Here is an 18,577-nt window from a genome sequence, read left to right as displayed (position 1 = left end):
TCTTACTGAAGCAGCCAATTTTAAAGTCAATCAAAATATTACTGGTGAAACTAGGATATGCAGGCAGACTTTTAATAAAGGGCATTTCTGTCTTAAGGAACAGGGAGTTTCCTAGAATTGCCTTACTGACCTAAGAAAACATGATCATTAAATGCTAAAGAGATTACAAACAATCCTAAAAGTTGATATCAGCCATATTTCCTGTGCTGTTCACATTCCTCACTGTTCACTACATCTCTACATAGCACCTTCAGACAAAATCTGTGCTGTTTGGGACACATTCCAGAGCTCTTTGTGGAAGACTACCATGAAGAAGCCTGACCTCAAAGCTCCCTGGAAGACATCACTTACCATAACTGGGGAAGCTCTAACCATAAGCCCAAAAGACATAAGAGTTCTGGTATTAGAAATCTTTTCTAATCACAAAACCATTCAACACACAGATTCCTCACATTCATAGGATATCTCCCATCACAAAGTCTATCCCCTCCCAACAAGAATGGATCAAACAGATAACAAACAGCCCCTCAGCAGTGCAAGCAGTTTTTCTTCTGCTAATACTGAGCCTGAGCTGAGCCACATGCATTGCTTACTAGAGAGTAATAGGAAAGAAAAAATACCTAATCTAGTCTCATGAGAGGATAGACAGAAGACACTTGATTTCACCCCTTTGGCGTTGCCATACGCAGCAGCTCACAGACAGATTTTTAATAAGCAAACTCCAGCAGTAGCAGCGAACAAAAACGCTGAGCCTGGGCATTCACTGGTGACCCAGGTCTCTGCCTAGCAAATCAGCTGCATCCACAACCCTAATACTGCTGACATCTGAGAAAGGAGAAAGCCACAAGACATACGGTTTCCGAGGCAGGCAGCAAGCCCTCCATGCTGGGTGCGCAGTGAGGGAAACACGCAGTCTAAGCCCAGCGCCCCTCGGCCGGCCGAACATGCTGTACCGCAGTTACGTTAGCGGAGACCAGCTCCAGCCCCGTCAGGCTGAATTCTGTCCTCACAAAGCAGGACCTTGTAATACGAAGCACTAGTAGCCTGGGTCTCTTGGCAGAAGCCCCAACTGCATGTTTGGAAAAGCAACTGCAGCTCTCAACAAGCGAGGCATGAATGCACTGCAGAAGTTACCCAATCTGCTAAAAATACTTCATTGCTGACCCCGTTGGGAACACATGTGAAGTAAGTGTCTTGTTTTCTGGAGCATAATAAAACCAAAAAGCAAAACACATCTGCTGGCAGTGGTCTTGGAAGTTTATTTTACAAAACAAACAAAGCCCCAACATAGTCTCAAACTGAAAAACACCTCACATTTTCTTCCAACGGGAAGACTGCTGGGGTGAATGACACGATTTACCCCTCTGCTAGAGCTCTGGGCAAGGTGTAACACCAAAATCTTTCTCTGTACCCTGCTACAAGAGTTGCTCAGACTCCTATTATAAGTGAAGGAGCTAACTGCACGCAAGTTCCAAACCTGCCCTGCTGTAGATGGCGCAAAAGCCTTGTGCATCACACTGTCCCAGGTGAGACAAATGAAACACCTGGTTGAGGCCCCTGTGCAGCTTTACGTTGCCCTACAGCAGTGAGAATACCCAGAGAAAAGTCAGCTGCAGGGAAACATGTCTGAAAGACACAATGCATCTGGTCTGACCCTCCCTGGAGGGACTGACAGAGAAGTTCTTCTGGGAAGCAGGTAGGGAGCCTTCCTCCTGCCCTCCTCTGCCAAGTGCAAATCCACCAGGCACGATGAGCAGAACCGATCCCGAGCAATTTTTACTGTGTGACAAGCCCTCTGGGGAAGACACGTCAAGACAAGGCTTTTATTTTACGCTTTCAATAAGCATAGCAAGCATACCCTGTATGTTTTGGGAAATTGCTGGTGGTGAGACAATTTATTCTTCTGGGGAAGGAGAAGTGAGAAAAGTTCCTTCATAGCCTACTGCTCTGCAGTCAGACAACTGTGTGTGCCATCTATTCATAACAGATCTATCCTTATAAACCAAGTTATTTTTAAGATGTTAATTTATTCACCAGGCGTGTTTTCACAGGGATTATGTTCTGTTAATTGCTAATCAGCCTGGTTGTCTGCACCATATTCATTCAAAGAAAGCAGAGGTGGATGCTAAGCCAAAGAAACACCACACCATGCATTTCCCTCGTAGTTTTTTTGGTCAGAAAACCTACATTAGTATATTCTCTGGATTTGTAATAACTCCCTACTTAGTAGTAGTCTGACAAGTTTACGACAACCCTGTTTCAGAGGAAGCCTGCTCTGTCACAAGCTGTCCTAAGGGCGGCTCACCAGGATTCAGCCTCCAACACCAACATGTCTATTACTGCCGTCCACCCGATCCTTGCCTTCCCTCAGCAGCCCTGCTCAAACACAACACCAGCAAAGGCCCTGCCTACAGGCAGGAAAATGAAAAAGGTGCAAGAACTGCAGAAATATTTAGAAAAACTGATAACAACAAAAGATGGGCTTAAAAATGACAAGTGGTGTGCTCCTCCTTCCACTCCCATCAATATAAATAATAAAACACAAGCTTGGTTTTCTGACTTAACTGCTACCTCACTGGGGTTTACAGTTTTGGGAAGCAAAAGCATTTCAGTGAGCACACCTTTTGTTCTCATAGTAGTCCCTGCCAAGTGATCGGTAACTGTGATCAGCTTTTTAAGGAGAGCCCTGTCTCATCATCTCGCTCAGCAAGTGTATAGGTAGCTTTAGGACTGGGAAGCTCTAAATCCACACACTGGGTGTGAACCTTTGCGGAAGCCACCGTAGCGGAGAGATTGCTGATAATCCTATAATGCTCCAGAATGATCATGTTATTCCTTTCCCTCCCACTGTTTTAAGTTTTTATTATGCTGAACACTTGCAAAGCAAGTTCTTTCTTGTGCCCACCTCTTTCTGTATTTTTAAAGAAAAATCAGAAAAATTCAGATGTCTCAGTCTAGGTCAATTTAAAGCATGTTCTAAAAAATTCTTAACAATGAATTAAAGAAGCTATGGTCTAACTCAAGTTGGTACATTTCTAGGTCTTACTGTAATAATGCATCTATCCCAACAAGCATTAATTAATTTTGACTCTCAAATTTGCTGTGCAGGCTCCGCCCAGCGTTTGGTATTGATGACTATTCAGATGCATGATAAGGTCCTGCCTGGGTCACAACAAGCCCACAGAGAGAAGGTCACCTCTCCAAACCACAGTGTTTACAGCCGCACAGAGTCGTGCCAAGCCACTACCAGCTTGACTGGAAAACCAGTTCACTGCCCAGCAGCAGCCGGTGCTTCTAAAGCCTCGCTGGAGTCCGTGGCTGCTCCACATGCACAAACACACATGGCACATCCTGCTCTGAAAGGTTTTGGTGCTGCATGGCAGTACCATGAGCAGAACACCAACAAACCTTGAACTGGTGCTAAAGTTTTTACTATGGGAATTAGCTCAGATAAATTCTTAGGCTTCCACTACTTCTAGTCAATAGCTTAGAAACCAAACGGCAAAGGCAGCGTCTCCCTCAGCTGACAGATGCACATTCCCTCCCGGCAGCATCCGGCTGTACCGTCCCCATGTCCATCACACCATCTTGATCACAGCTGCTTCTGGAGCTGCTCACTGACCTTTAAGTAAAATCACTCCAGATAACTGAACAGTTACAGCAAAGTATTTTTCATCAACCCAGCTTATTTGGACTAATGTTTGGCAGTTAAAACAGGACAGTTGAAGTCACACAGCAAATTCCACCAAATGCACAATCTCCACTTTCCAGCTGTACAACCTTCAGTACCCATCTCGGGAAAGACAGCCACGTTCAAGATAAGTGGCAATGGCCCCCAGTCCTGCTTGCTCCTCGTGCCAACTCTGACTGCTTAACAACCTTCCCCATTCGAAAACCTGGCCCCAAAGTAGACAATAAACATTTTCTGAAAGTTCCTAGTTGTTTTCTGCTTCCTCATTGGAGTTTTTGCACACGTTTGATGAGAACTCTCATTGATTGCTTGAACACAGCTCAGCTTTGTTGTAAGACAGCAAAGATTACACATGGAAGATCACACACAAACCTTACCCAGGAGACAGTCAAAAGTAGTGCATGAAAATACCCTCTCAGAGTCAACTCTGCTGAATAATTGCAAGAGTGTCTGATGTTGTTGGAAATAGAACTAATTTCTACATTGGCAGATGGAGTTTCAGTCAAAATATCCACTGAGCCACTCGGATAATTAAGTGTTGCTTCTTCATGGCATAACAAAGCATCCAGTGCAATTTACTGCCCTCTCTATAAAATGCGATATAAATAGTGTTTGCTAATTTTTCAGCAATGAAATTAGCACTGTGCAGCCAGCCTCTAGCTGAAATACTACTGCAGCTGCCAAGACATCAATACCATTCTCTACACACAAGCTATTTAATGTTTCAGGTAATTACCTCCTGGAACAGAGCAGTCATTTAATCTAGAAATCAGGTTTACTCAGAAGGAAGCAGAAGAAACTCTACACTGGTAATCCTTAGTAACCTGAAACACATGGCTGGACAGAGTAGCTGATGCACTTAGATTTTTTTTTTTAAGTGTATGTACAGTTTTAAAAAGCTATGTGTAAAATGCCATCCTCACAGTAACGCAGACCCTGCATATGCCACAAACTGCTTGTCTTGCACATAATCAAGTTGAGATTTTCTTTCCAAATCTTAGCATTTTATCTTCATTTAGAGAAACTTTAAAAAACTGTCTTCTTTCACACACTAACAGGAACACACTACACGAAGTACTGAGGGGTTAGGTACTCTTATTGCAGACCTCCAGGAGGAAAAGCCACCTACAGTTACAGGAACAGCTACACACAATTACATACTTCTTCATTTGAAGTAGTTCCTGCTACTCATCTGCTACCTCAGTAATCATTTTCAGTCTATGAGAGCACAAAGGGCTCTGCATCTTTCTCACCGACCCACATTATCATCAAAATTCTGTTCCTCAAAGTCTCAGTCCAACAGGACTCCTGGATTATAGCATTAAATCAAATGCAATTTTCAAAGAAAGTTTAAGTAAGTCCTAAAACGAAAGTAAATCTCTTAAAAACAAAAAACCTACCACACAATTTTTTTTACTGCAAGGGTGATCAAACACTGCAGTAGGGTTTCCCAGACTGGAGTCAGTCAAAACCCAGGACATGGTCCTGGGCAACCTGCTTTAGCTGCCCTGGTCTTAAGCACAGGGATTGGAATAGACACTCTCCCGAAGTCCCTCCCAGCTTCAGTGCTTCTGTCATTCTCCAGCTTTTGGCATGCCTTTTAAATTCTTCAGTATACACAACTTTGGATCTATTGCCAACTGAATCCAGCCACCAGGTCATAATTTATCAATAATTAATTACTCTGACCTCACAAAATGATTAATTCTGAAGAAAACAGCCTTATGAACCCAAAGAGATGATTTTTAAGATCCCTTCCAACTCAAAACTTCTGTGAATCTACCGTAAGGGGACGTCAGACCAGCAAACAGTACTAACCAGTTCCTTGTGGAACACGTTTATGCCATTCAACTGTATGGCAATAACTCAGTGGTAAAGAGCAGAGATCACCCCAACTGTGCTGGTATCTTTTCTCTGGAGAAGACAGTAAAAGGTGGTAAATGCCAATTTCATAACTAAATGCTGCCTTTACATCACTGCAGCATGGAGAATCTGCTACTCCAGCCATATGTGGGGTAGTGGCAGTGTGGGGTTCCTGTCAGCAGAGGCCCTGAGGAGACCATGGATACAGGATCAGGTCCTCCTACTGAATGAACCACCCAAACTCAAAGTCTTCAGCCCCTTCAACAAATCTTAATATTTGAAATGCTGTAAATTTTGAAGTTAAATAATGTCAAACTTCCTTCTACCTTGCTAAAACCATTAATTATATACAATTAAAAAACCCACAGAGGTCACATTCCAGATGGTTGTATCAGCAAAACCATCTTGAAACAAACACTGTCAATGAAACCTGATCACAAAGCGCCAGGGCATAAGCAGCTAAGAGGACTGTGATCCTTGAGAAGCATACAAGTGGACTAAAAATTGTCCATTAGGTGAACTGTGACAAGAATTCAGGGATGATATTTAGAAACCAGAGCACAGCCTGAACAATCAGGTTTAATGCACCACAGTCAGCAAAAGGCAAGCATGCTAAATAAAGCACTGGTACTGTAAAGCTGCACAAATTTTACTGATTGTTCATCGCATGCCAGATTGATGAGAGCTCCTCGGCTTCTACACCTACGCTGTTTGCAAGCAGATGAGCTAGCACTTTGGTCCATCTTTTCTCTGGAGATTTCCTCCAGGCTCACTAACTGGTCTCATATTCTCCATCCCACACCAGCAGGAGAGGTGTTTCCTTCTAAATCCAAGCAGCCAGGGTCTATGGGAATAAGCATTCAGCTGCAGGCAGCCCTACCCCAGCAGGGAAAGCCAAGCTCCCCAAGGCCTGCCAGGGCGCATGATCTCTGGTAATCCAATCCTGTACAGCTGTCAGCAAGAACCTGATCCCAGCTCCACCAGCATCGCCACCGCAGGGCCAATTATACAAGCAACTGAGCAAACAATATGGACACAGACGATCAATGTCAGCAAAAAGAAGACTTGCAGACCAGTCTGTCCACAGTAACTAAACGCAAAATCTTCTTCATTGAAAAGCACTGAGAACAGCATTAAAATTTACCCCTTCCATTACCTTGTTTTCACCAATACAAACATTTAACCCAATTAACAGAGAAAGTTAAAAACAAATAATGCAGCCCATGCCAGCTAGCAATTCAATCGCCAACCTGAGCAAGAGCAACAGTCCACCCAGGAAAATGCAAGCACATCTAATCCTGAAGAACTACTGTGGAAGAAACACAGCAGAATAAGGAATAAATTAATTCATACCAAACTTCACACTTCAAAATGAGTATCATCATTTCACTCACTTGCGTGAAGCTCTCTCACCAAGGCAAATCTGCGTGGGCTTCTACTTCCACTGCACGTAATGACAGTGTGCAGTGCAGGACAGCCACTGCCAGGAGGAGAGCACGCAGCTCCATTTACCAAAGTACCTAAAAATATGGACTTCTCTAGAAATTAAATGCCAGATTAGTAAATCTTCCAAAGCTACCACAGCAGTTTGGAGTCGTTCCTCAAATAAAGGCAGAAGATGACAAACATTACTAGATGTGTAAGTTTGTTCTGTTGAGACCAGAAGAGCAGAACTTGAAGTTCTTCCCCCTCGGTTTGCTAATGAGTCTAATTTTGAACTTTCTAATTTTAAAATCTCTCTCTTTAAACATTTCAGATAAGCTTCATTACTGACTAATCAGCAACAGACAGAACTGAAGGTTTGGGTTGGTTCCCCCACCCCCCTCATTTAACTGGAAGATGAAACAGCTACGTAAATGGCACAAGGCTCTGTTAAATATCAGCTGGAACGCGTAACCAAACAGCACCAGGAAAGAAACCATCCCTCAAAATACTGCTGTGGGAGAGAGAAAACAGGAAGGGTGTTTGGGCTGGAGAAGATGAATTAAAATGAGTAACTACATTGCTTCGAAACACACTGGGAGGCTCATCCATCCTGTTAAACCCTCCTCTGGAGGGCAGCTGAGCCCAACAGCTACAGAGGAAAACACCAAAACCGAGAGAGAAGGAAAGGAGACTGCATGCCAAAGATACAAAAGCACACAATTGTGGTGGATAATTAAGAATTCTTATTTAGTCTCTCTCTCCCACTCATCCAGTGTTTTTCAGTGACCGAGGCACGAGGGAGGGACTGTTGCCAGCTCAGCTGATGATGCAATTCCATTGCCATCAGGAGAGGAGCTACAGCGCAGAAGGGCTGAGCCCTTCCAAGACACGGCTGCAAACAGCTCCTTCAACAAGAGTAAAGTGCATTCTTCAGGTGCAAATTCACACACACTGAGGTCATTTCTCAAGAGAGAAAAGAGAACTAAATACTGTAGAAAATTAGTTGCAGGATGAACCTATAACAGCGGGATTACTGGAGAGAGGCAATGCCAGAGGAGTGGCTGCAAACAGCTTCCCTCTGGTTTTCACACTCACAGTATGGGCCTACAATAATTCCATCCATTTGAACATGTGATTTTTTTCCTACCCAACATACATTTATTTTGCCAGACAAGAAGATTCTTAAAGAATACAAAGTTTCACAAGTGGGATAAACATCTGTCTGACTAACCTCCAGTGACATCTGCAGCGAGGTCCAGTTTCTACATTTCTGAGCAGCAGCCGCACCAAGTTCTGTATTTCCTGAGTAGATGAGATGATTTATACACCTGTAATCCAGGTTCAATGTTTCAGATACACAGAAGATGATCCCCTACACAGACAACCACTTCATATTATTTACCATTTTCAGGAGCCTCCATTTGTTTGGATTGCCTAATACTAAAAATACTCAAAGGGGAGGCCATATTTTTGCATATATATCAGTAAAGCAAAATGTATATTGAATTTCATTAATATTAAGCAAGATAATACAAAACATAACACAGTCCTGAACTTTAAATACCTAATAAAACACTTAGGTCTAGGCTTGTGTAAAAGGACACTCTCTGAATCTTCACAATCCTCCTGCCTCCATTAATACATACGGACAATAAAACCACCAGTATAAACCAACAATAAAATGCTACAGCTGACCTACTGTACCTTACAGTTGACCACGAAAATTATTCCTACACAATCAGTGAACACTTTCTCACGACATTTTACATACGACGACTGTGGAAGAATATGTACAAATGAAGGAATTAGTGAAGAATTAGAAAAGATCAACCAACCTCAATGGCTTTGAGAAAATTTGCAAAGGAAAAATGAGTATCCCTCCATCCAGACCAGACCTATAACCACACTGTTTACGTAGGAAGGATTTCTTTTTAAGGCATGTTTATGTTATGTTCAGCGTGGAAGACAGCTTAATGATAGCTGATGATTTCTGAAACCAAAAACCTGCACCAGCCAGCTTTCTATTTTTGCCAGCCGACCACACCGTAGGCATTTGTTTTGACAGACCTTTAACACTGAAGCCACAAGGCTCCAGCAGTGCCCAGCTCCCTCCCCAGCCCTGCAAGCTTTCAATATTGCCCTGGAAAAAGAACACGTTCTCAGGGACTCTGTATCTAGCTATGAATAACCGGCAGATCAGTCACATTACGCGAACTGTGACTGAACTGCAGCGGTCAACGAGAGTTCCTTACCAGACCTTTTAGACAAAATTATTTCAAATCTAAAATGGCACAACTATTTCTTTGCATAGACTTCTTCATCTCTACCTTCAGCACAAACCAACAAGCTCCAAAGCCTATTGTGTACGTATGATACAAGTCACTGCATATTAATAAATGATCAACATTTTGATAGCAATCACAAACTAATCTAAAGAAGCGATTTTTGAAGATTCCTGTAAGGTCAGTTTGGCTGCTCATGCAAACCAAGGACATACCCCGCTGCCCTTTTAGCAACGTCCTTCAAGCAAGAAATGCCACATGTAGCAGCGCACTTTTATTTCCTCGGCCTCCCAAGTAGCCACCACGACTAATTTTTTTAAGGTGGTGTTTCAGATCTAACAGAAAACTGCCACTAAAGGGGTGCTCCCAGTCTCCTTCTCCACACACAGTATCTTCGACACGTTCCTGCCATTCCCTCCCGACAAGGTGCGCTGGCTCCAGTGGCCAATCCAAGGGAAAACTCTCCTCCCTTCTCAGTGTGGTTTGTCGTCCTTTGGATAAACCAGCTCCCAAAGCTGCACAATCGCTAGATCCAACCCAAGGGCAGTGATAACAGCACTCGGGCATAAGAGGGAAGAAGGGCTCTACTCCTCCAGTAACAGGAGTTGGTGTCAAAGACTCCCGCGGTCAGGCTGGCTCCAGTAAGATGAAGCACTCGAAGATCCTTCATAGCAATTTCTTCAATTAAAACTGAAATGCATCACATATTTGTGATTTGGGCCAAACCCACGTGTTTTTCAGTTTCCTAGAAGATTGAAAGGATGAGCAGATGAAAAACCATGATCCTGTGACCTCATACGAGCACGGTATGAGATAACGATGAAAGCTTTTTACAAAGTTTGGAATGAGCATCAGGCATTCACGTACACGTGTAAACACAGGTGCACACTGACATGCTGAGCCCTGCTCCCGCTACACCCGAAGCGGTGCACGGTAACAAAGGGCCCCTGGGCACGACACTGATAACTCCTCAAAGGGCAGTAAGGGGGGTTTGGGAGTTTTAAGAGTCGGAACCTGGAGTGCAGTGCAGTAACGTGTTGTTCTGTGCTACCTCCTGCCAGAAGCACATTTGGGCTGAACCTCAGCATTTTCAGAGAGCAGCAGCACCATTCAGAAATGGAATTTGTACACAATGCAAGAATAATGGTAAAAGTGAGGAGAGTTGTGGGCAGGGACAGAGGTGTGGAATGCACTCATAAAGGAAAATGCTGATGCAGCTGCAGATACCCCAATTTTTCTAAATTTGTCTGCACAGCATAATAAACACAGGATACTTAGCTTTAGTCAAAATTGGCTGGATACAAAGAGAAGTCAGTGTGTGATAGCACGGATCTCTTTATGCTCTTTACAAAGCATGGCAGACTACTTAAAATCCTATCTTCTTTTTGATTGGAGGAAAAGCTCAAAGAATTTCAGTAGAAACGCTGACTCTACATATCTGTTACTTTCACATTACAGTAAATTAGCTCTGGCTCCCATGATTTCATACTGCTTCCAACAGTCAAAGAGATTGTATACCAAAATGCAGAGAGGATGTTCCTTGAAATTTATGTTCTGTTACTCCGAGTGTCAAGATTCATTAAAAAACTGGGCTCAAGCATGTATTTGGTTACATTAAAAATCAAAGAAATTTAAACCCTTAAGCCCATTATTATTTCTCCCCTTCCAACTATGTTGCTTATTTTGTTTTTAAACAGGGTATGTTCAACCACAATTAACTTTCAGCAGAGATATAGAGGAACAGAAAGAAGCAGAGTAAAGTATACCGCAGAGCAGGAAGAAAACCACTGCCCTTACCTATCAGTAAGGCATACTAATGCAGTAAGGCATTTTCTTGAAGCTATAACAGTGAGTGGAACTGTCAACGTACAGGTGGGTGCCGTGGCCTCATTCTTCCCTGCTAAAAAAGTACTTTAATGTTATTTATAGGTTAAAAGGAAGAAAAAAGTCCTATATCTGAATGTCACTATACTCCCACAATGCAGATATGGATCACGTGTGACCCATGTAAGAGCTTTTCTGTTTCAAAGTTCTGGGCTGCTTCAATTGGCTGCATTAGTGCAAACAGCTGTACTGAAGAGGATTTGCCTGTTTGTGGATTATAGCCACAGTTATTTAAAAGTCACTTTGCATAAATATTCCCTTCATAGAGAAGGCTGCTTTAGAAGTTACTGGCAAAGAAGGTACAGGCAAAGAACACTGAAGAGTGTGTTTAACAGTCAAGGTACTGCTGCACAAAAGCAGTTTAACACGAAATGTCTCATAATTTTTTTTCTTTACCCTTGGAAATGAGAAGAGGGGGTCAATACTCGTCTAAATGTTATGAATACAAAGCGTTGTGAAGATTATATCTGAGCTCACAATTCCACGTGTGTGAAAACAAGGGCAGCCAATATGGAGCTTCTTAGCTGGATAATGCTTGGAAGAAAGAGAAGCAGCAGCAGGGAAGGACGCATCTCCTACAGAGGGGTCAGTTGATTTCAGAGGCAGCAACACTGAAGCCCAACAATTCAAAGCCATCTGCTCAAGGTCATTAACATGGAGCAGTACAGAACTTGTGAGCTCCATGGTTCATAGTTTCAATTGAATCTGTGATTGCCCCGAGACACTAATCACTGACCTCCAACAAACCTGTGGCAGTTCCAGTTTGTTCAGGACATGAATGAGAGAATGATAGAATGGTTTTGCCATGGGTGGGGACACCCCCCCTGGATCAGGTTGCTCAAAGCCCCATCCAACCTAGCCTTGAACACCTCCAGGGAAGGAGCATCCACGACTTCTCTGGGCAACCTGGGCCAGTGCCTCATCACAGAAAAAAATTACTTCCTAATATCTAATCTAAATCTCCCCTCTTTCAACTTAAAATCACTCCCCTTCATGCTATCCCTGCACTCCCTGACAAGGAGCCCCTCCCCAGCTTTCTTGCAGCCCCCTTCAAGACTGGAAGGTCTCCCTGGAGCCTTCTCCTCTCTAGGCTAAACCAGCCCAACTCTCTCAGCCTGTCCTGGTATGAGCAGACATCACACTTGACTACATAGTACCTGTTTACATCATATTTCTGCTAGATGCCTACTGAGTTCCTTATCAAGCCATTTCTTTTGCTTTCCCTCCTTTTCCGCAACTGCACCCAATTTCAACACTGGCTGTAACATCAGTTATCCGTTGTCACCTGGGGAAGACAGAGGTGTTTATTCTATAGGGCTTCTGATAATTAAGAATACTCACAGAACTCTTTACTGAAATTAAGATTTCCAAAACTATGACCAAGAAAACACAGAGAAAAGCCCCTGCCAGCTTCTAAATCAAAACAGAAGAGAAATATACACACAGGAAATTATCATGCACAGAGTATTAGCCGCTCTGCATCTTCATTAGATGCATCCAGTTAAAACATGGATGTATTAATGTATTTAATATTCCATTTCCATGTAAACCAAATCAGCTTATGGTGCTAGATGACCTTTCTGGTTTCTAATACCTTTTCATACCTTTTTTTGTACAAGTCTGAACAGTGCCCAGGTTGCAAAAGACTTCCAGCTACCTGGGAAACGTGCCTGTTTTGAATAAGTGACCTGGCAGGTAAAAAGGTTTGTGGTTTTTCAGCAATTGCTTGAACCGTAAGAGATCCAGTCAGGATGTTTAATACAGCACCGAATAAGACTCCCAATACAGTAATACTTCCTAAGGATTATAAACTGTCAAAATGTATAGGAAGTTTTCTTTCTAGGTTTAAAGAGTTTAAACATGTTTAAATTAAGGAAAACTGTGTGGATCTAAAGGATCACTGTATTCTACATACCTGTATAAGAAAACACTCTAATAGGAATTGGTGTCTCACACTGAGAAACTGGGTTAAAGCTTCTAAAGCTGAAGAGAGCAGCATTTCATTTTCCTCCTGTCTGACTGAAGCAGAGTACTCAATAATTCATAGCCTGCTCTGCTCAAGCTCCAGCACAGGTGCTGTAGAGTCAAACCGCGGGGAAGTTACCTGCAATGTGCCTGATCATCATAGGGGAAACACTGGAGAGACGGTGCAATGTCTGCTTCTACAGTTTTTTTCTATTGATGACAGCTAAATTGAAAAAGAGCCCCTCCTTGAAAAGTCCTCTGCATTAAGAGTCCAACAGTTTCAGAGAAAGCAGAGGGGGAGGAAGAGATGTGGGTGTGAAGAGGAAAAGTGACTGACTGAACTATGAAAATGTAGCTGTGATAGACTCGCACTCCCTCTTACCAGAATGAAATTCATTAAGCTGAGCACCCCAGAAGTTTGCTACAATCAGTGCTACAGTAAGTTCATAATCAGCAACTACTTCCAAGAACGAAGGTTTTTTATTCCCTCTCCTTTTTGTCAGTAAGGTGGCTCTGAAGAGGGTCTTCTTCATGAAGAAGTAGCAAAAGCATCTCTCATTCTCCTTCAGGAGAGTCAGCAGAACTGAAAGACCCTGTGCCATGCAAATCTTCCTCGAAAAATTAACTCTCAAAGTAGTTGTCAGCAGTTGGTTTACGGTTCCCAAACCAGGACACAAACACCATCACAGCCAAGGCACAAAACTTAGAAATATGAATGCACTCCAGAAATGGAAATGGAAAATACTTCAGAAAATGAATGCACAAAAAAGGAATTTCACCTAAATGTGTGATATTGCTGACTGTCTGACATAATAGAGACATCTTCATTCCTGGTATCATTTGGAATTTCACAGCTCATTAGTAAGCGTGGGAGCTTATCTGCTCATCATAAATTCAAAAGAGAAAGGAATCTAATGCTGAAGACTGCCTCATTTTGAGCAGGCACGGGGCACCTGAACTCCAGAGATGCCTTCCAGCCTGAACTGACTTAAAAGCAACACAGGAAGGACATGAAAAAAAAGACACCTCTCTTCTTATCTTTGCAAAAGAAATTCTTCCCCATCAACAGGATTTTAATTCCTATACTGCTGGTTCACTAACGACTCAAAGATTACTTTTGCTGAGCTCTCACAATGCAGTTGGATGCTTTTTCTCTCATTACCTTGATAAAAAAGAGGGTTCTGAATCAGCAGTTTCTGATCCAATGCTATAAAGTTCTGTCAAGGTGGGGTCAGAGCCAGCTTTTGTCATGATCTTGTCTGCCTGCTTCTAGATTTAGAAAGTGTTGGTGTATTTGGAAGGAAACATGGACATGAGCTGCATTTGTAAATTCCATCTATCCACCCGATTGTACGGGAGGAAAAGGGAACAAACAGAAAACAGAAGATCATATATACTCACCACAATTAGAAGTGTGACTGCAGCACCTGCAAGTATATCTGAGACAATCTAGACTAGCATAATTAATGACAAAAAGATTATAAACACTGTTTTCTAGCCCAGAAAAATACACGAGACCAGTCAGTTAAGAGTCCCAAGCAGCTCTTCGAGATAAGATGCTCCTGGGTTGCAAAGAGATTAGAGAGTACACCATTTAATGTGACAACTTCCCTGCTGGAACCAGACATCTCAGCATCCCAGATACAAGCACAAACTCATTCCCCACCACCAAGCGTATTTACCACACATGAATCCATTTCACAAAAGAAACACAGACTCGAGCCACCTGCTGATGCATTAAGCCTCAGTTAATTAGCAGCTCACTAAACCATCAGAACATGCTAATGGCAAAACCTGAGTGAAAGCTACTTGGCTTTTCAGGTGCAGAGGGGATTGGACCAGCTACACCAGTGAGCAGCCCTAAACGCTCCGCTTGAGATGAGACACACCACGATGAACCCAAAGCCCCACCTGGCAGAGTTCTTAAGTGGGCTGGGTTAAAGTTCAGGAAGCAATGGGAATCAATTAATTCACAGACCAAGTATAATACTAAGCTGTTTCTATTCATCATCTGATCTTTAAGGCACAAGGTACCCCACTGTTATTTCTTTATTAAATGCTTTCATGAAGAAGCATAGATTTAAACATCCGTTTGGTTCTGTTCAGTTCACTTCTGCTCTTCCGCAAGGGCCAGTTTCAGTCAAATTCACTTTGAATACCGCTCCCTGACTGGATGTTTGAACTTTTCATTTGGCTTTTAAAGAGGCATTTGCTAATGACACCAACAACCTACTTTTTGATTCCAAAGACATGAGAGATCACATATGGAAGGGCCGCTTTGTTAACTAAAAGCAACACTGTACTTGTAACTGTTCAGAAAAGACACTAACAGCTAGGAGGAACTGTATTTACATTAATGACCTTCTGCCCACCGCTACACGCACCAAGCCCCAATGGTGTCTGTGTAAATGGGAATCCTCACAGCATGAAACCAGAAAAAGCAGAAAACTCAGCTGCTTCTTCCCTGTCAGATGGGGATGCAGTGAACACCACGCTTGGCTGCTCCAATGCTGAGCCAGCAAGCCTCTGCCTGTCAGGTGTTTCACTGGTTCCTGCAGAACTCGCACCACCTGCACAGGAACACATGGAAGTTGCCACCTTGTTTGAGGGGCTGTAATATTTTCCAAAAGCAATGTTTAGTAATAGAAATGTATTAACGGTCTCCCTAGAGATCCCACCTTTAGGAAAAGTGTCAAGGTAACTTTTCAAGGCCTCTCACTCGTGCTGCTACTTTGCAATGATGCTGGCTGGCAAACGAACAGCTCTTTTTAGACTTTCTGCCTGGCAAACAAGTACCACGGTGGCTGTTACAGGCAGCAAGTTTTCTGCACCAGTGTAGATGGACAAAAGTAGAAAACAAAGTTCAAGTGTAGTGGATTACAAGTCTCTAATTTTATTGAAATAACTAATGTTTTCTTTCCTCCAATAGTATCACCAGACCGTTAAGCTGTGCTCTACAAGGGCTCCATCTCAAACCACTAGCATGGAGCTTTTACAGAAAAAAAAAAAGAAGGTTTATGAAAAGAAGGTCACTCTCCATTAACATGTGAAAAATCTGTCTTCACATTCTAGTCTGTATAGTATCTGGATTTAAGAGAAATGTGTGGAATTCCTGTAGATGACTCCTACAATCCTGTATTGCAAGCTATCACACAGTTTTTTCAAACCCCACACTAATCTAATCTTGGTAAATAATGCCTAGGGTTTTCTCTTAATGAATGCTAGAGCTTTAATTAGACTGTCTTGAGGGTCTGTATGGTTGCAACATACTGTGATAGTATAAGTGTATGACAGAGGCCAAAATGCCAATCTAAATGATGAGCTGCCTTTGAAACTTGCAACATACCACAGACCCAAAAATCCTCAAGACATTCTGGAATTCCTTCCAAGTCTGGTTTTCCACCAAGCCTCAGCTATCCAAGGTTCAGCTCTGGATTACAATCACTGACTTTGAGCAAGGAGTTAGCCAGTGTTGTAACTGCAGAACCACCTTGGATGCGAGTTCTCCACAGATGGTCACACACTCTCACTTCCCCCACACTCTCACCTCTCCCTTCGCAGCACAGAAGCCATCAGCACGCATCAAAAAGAGCGCTCCACAGCCCATACTTCTGACCCAGGTAGCTGTGAACTGCTTGTTTGTTACTGACTCTTGGTACTCACCAATGGTTTTCAATTTACAGCCCAGACACCGAAGCTTGCATAGAGAGCACCAATTCACCAGACAAATAGTTATATATCCACTTAGGACAAATATCAGAAAAGGGAAGTTAAAGTTGATCAATACAATGTGCATTTCTCGAGAATCAAGAAAGCATTCAACACTTCTACATTTCAGGTCCAGCAACCAAACATAGCTACAGTCTTTTAAATGTGTTCTGCTTATTGTTAAAATGCCAGAAGAAAATGGCTTGAATGATACTACAGAACTAGGAGACCTTTTGCTTTCATTATTATTTTCTTAATTCTTTAATTATGCATAAAATGTTGAAATGTCTTTGCTCTTTGGTTTTGGCAGTTAGATCTGGATGGCTACATGACAGCTGTATCAAAGGGAACAGTAGCGTGGTCCAGTATCGCATCCGCTCTTGTAGGGCTGTCAATTGCCTTGTTTAAGAAGTTATCCTCAAAGCACTCTAGAAGTCTCCTGAATTGCCTGCAGCTCACCATGCTACATTTCTGGGGTGCTTGAAGTCCCCCAGTAGGACAAGAGCCTGCAAGTGTGATGCCTCCTGTAGCTGGAGTAAGATTATTTTGTCAGTAGGCCTCCCCTTGATCAGGCAGCCTGTAGTAGACACCAACCACAAGGTACCCTTTGTTGTCTTGGAATCTAATTCTTACCCACATGCTTTCAGCCTGGTCACAGCTAATGATGTAGAGGGCAACATCTTTGCCCCTCCTTCCTCGCCTGTCCTTTCTGAACAGCCTGTAGCCATCAACAGCCACACTCCCATCATGGGATTCATCCCAGCAAGTTTAGTAATGGTAAGTAGGTTGTAGCTTTACAACACGGTAGCTTCCAGCTCCACGTCTTTGTTGCCCATGACATGTGCGTTGGTGCAGAGGCACTTCAGCTAGGCTGTCTGTCGTGTCACCTTCTTAGAAGTGGAGGCTCATCTCCATAAGATTTAAAGAGTGCTGCAGCGTAGCCAGCACATCTCAGAGCAACAGGGTTAGAGCCCTTACTAGAACCCCATCCCCCTAACTTTGGCGTGTCATCCCACAGCTCGTCTCAGGCAAGCCTGATCTTATCCCCCTCCCTCAGTAAGTCTAGTTTAAAGCCCTGTCATTGAGCCTCACTAGCTTGTGAGCCAAGACTCTCTTCCCGCTTTGCGGAAAGTGAATTCCATCTGACACCGGCAAGCCTGCTGCTGTGTAAGACATCTCATTATCAAAACGTCCAGAACTGTGGTAGTGACACCAGCCACAGAGCCATGTATTAATAGACTGTATCTATCTGTTTCTTCTAATGTCCCTACCTGCAACTGGAAGGGCAGAGTCAAAAATAACCTCTGCTCCAGATTCCCTCACCACCCGTCCCAAGGCCCCGAAGTCTCTTTTGATCACCCTTGGACTACACGTTGCAGCTCCATCGCCACCCACACGGAAGAGGGGGGTACATCTCATCAGCTAGAGATGCAGCAGTGTGAGATGGCAGAAGTAGCTGAACAGAGCCTCCTCTCTTGCAGCATCAACCATGGGTTCGAAAAGAGCTGCATCCTCTCAGCAGAGCAAGGATCAGGAGAAGGAGATTTTCACTGCAGCATCAGTGATGTTTTAGGCTGTTCCCTCACTCTAAAAAGCAAGACATAGGTGAAAGAACATGCAGGAAGCCTTTCATTTGTCCAGTGAGAAATTCTTCCTCACTTCTCGTTAGCCAAATTGTTTGGATAATCCACAACCTTTTCTACCTGTTCAGTGGACCACCTAATTTTTGAAAATACTTGATTATTTACATAACGTATGG

General features: G+C 43.1%; 1 protein-coding gene across 6 annotated transcripts in view; it reads right to left on the bottom strand.

Moving 5' to 3' along the window:
* TMCC1 (transmembrane and coiled-coil domain family 1) overlaps positions 1-18,577 on the bottom strand; it is a 109,738-nt gene that overhangs the window by 37,853 nt on the left and 53,308 nt on the right. Inside the window, exon 1 of one of the 6 annotated variants that reach the window (XM_054076342.1) lies at positions 8,211-8,258. The exons of 4 other annotated variants lie outside the window; for them this stretch is intronic. In XM_054076342.1, the coding sequence (XP_053932317.1) occupies positions 8,211-8,222 (12 nt within the window). In that variant the 5' untranslated portion in view covers positions 8,223-8,258. Of the gene's footprint in view, positions 1-854; positions 1,016-8,210; positions 8,259-18,577 lie in introns of those variants that run through there. One more of the 6 variants, XM_054076341.1, reaches the window with a different exon arrangement.

This window comes from Cuculus canorus, chromosome 11 (genome assembly GCF_017976375.1).
Source record: "Cuculus canorus isolate bCucCan1 chromosome 11, bCucCan1.pri, whole genome shotgun sequence".
NCBI classification, from domain to species: Eukaryota; Metazoa; Chordata; class Aves; order Cuculiformes; family Cuculidae; genus Cuculus; species Cuculus canorus.
Note: the sequence above shows the minus strand (reverse complement) of the source record. Positions and strands in the feature narration are given on the sequence as shown.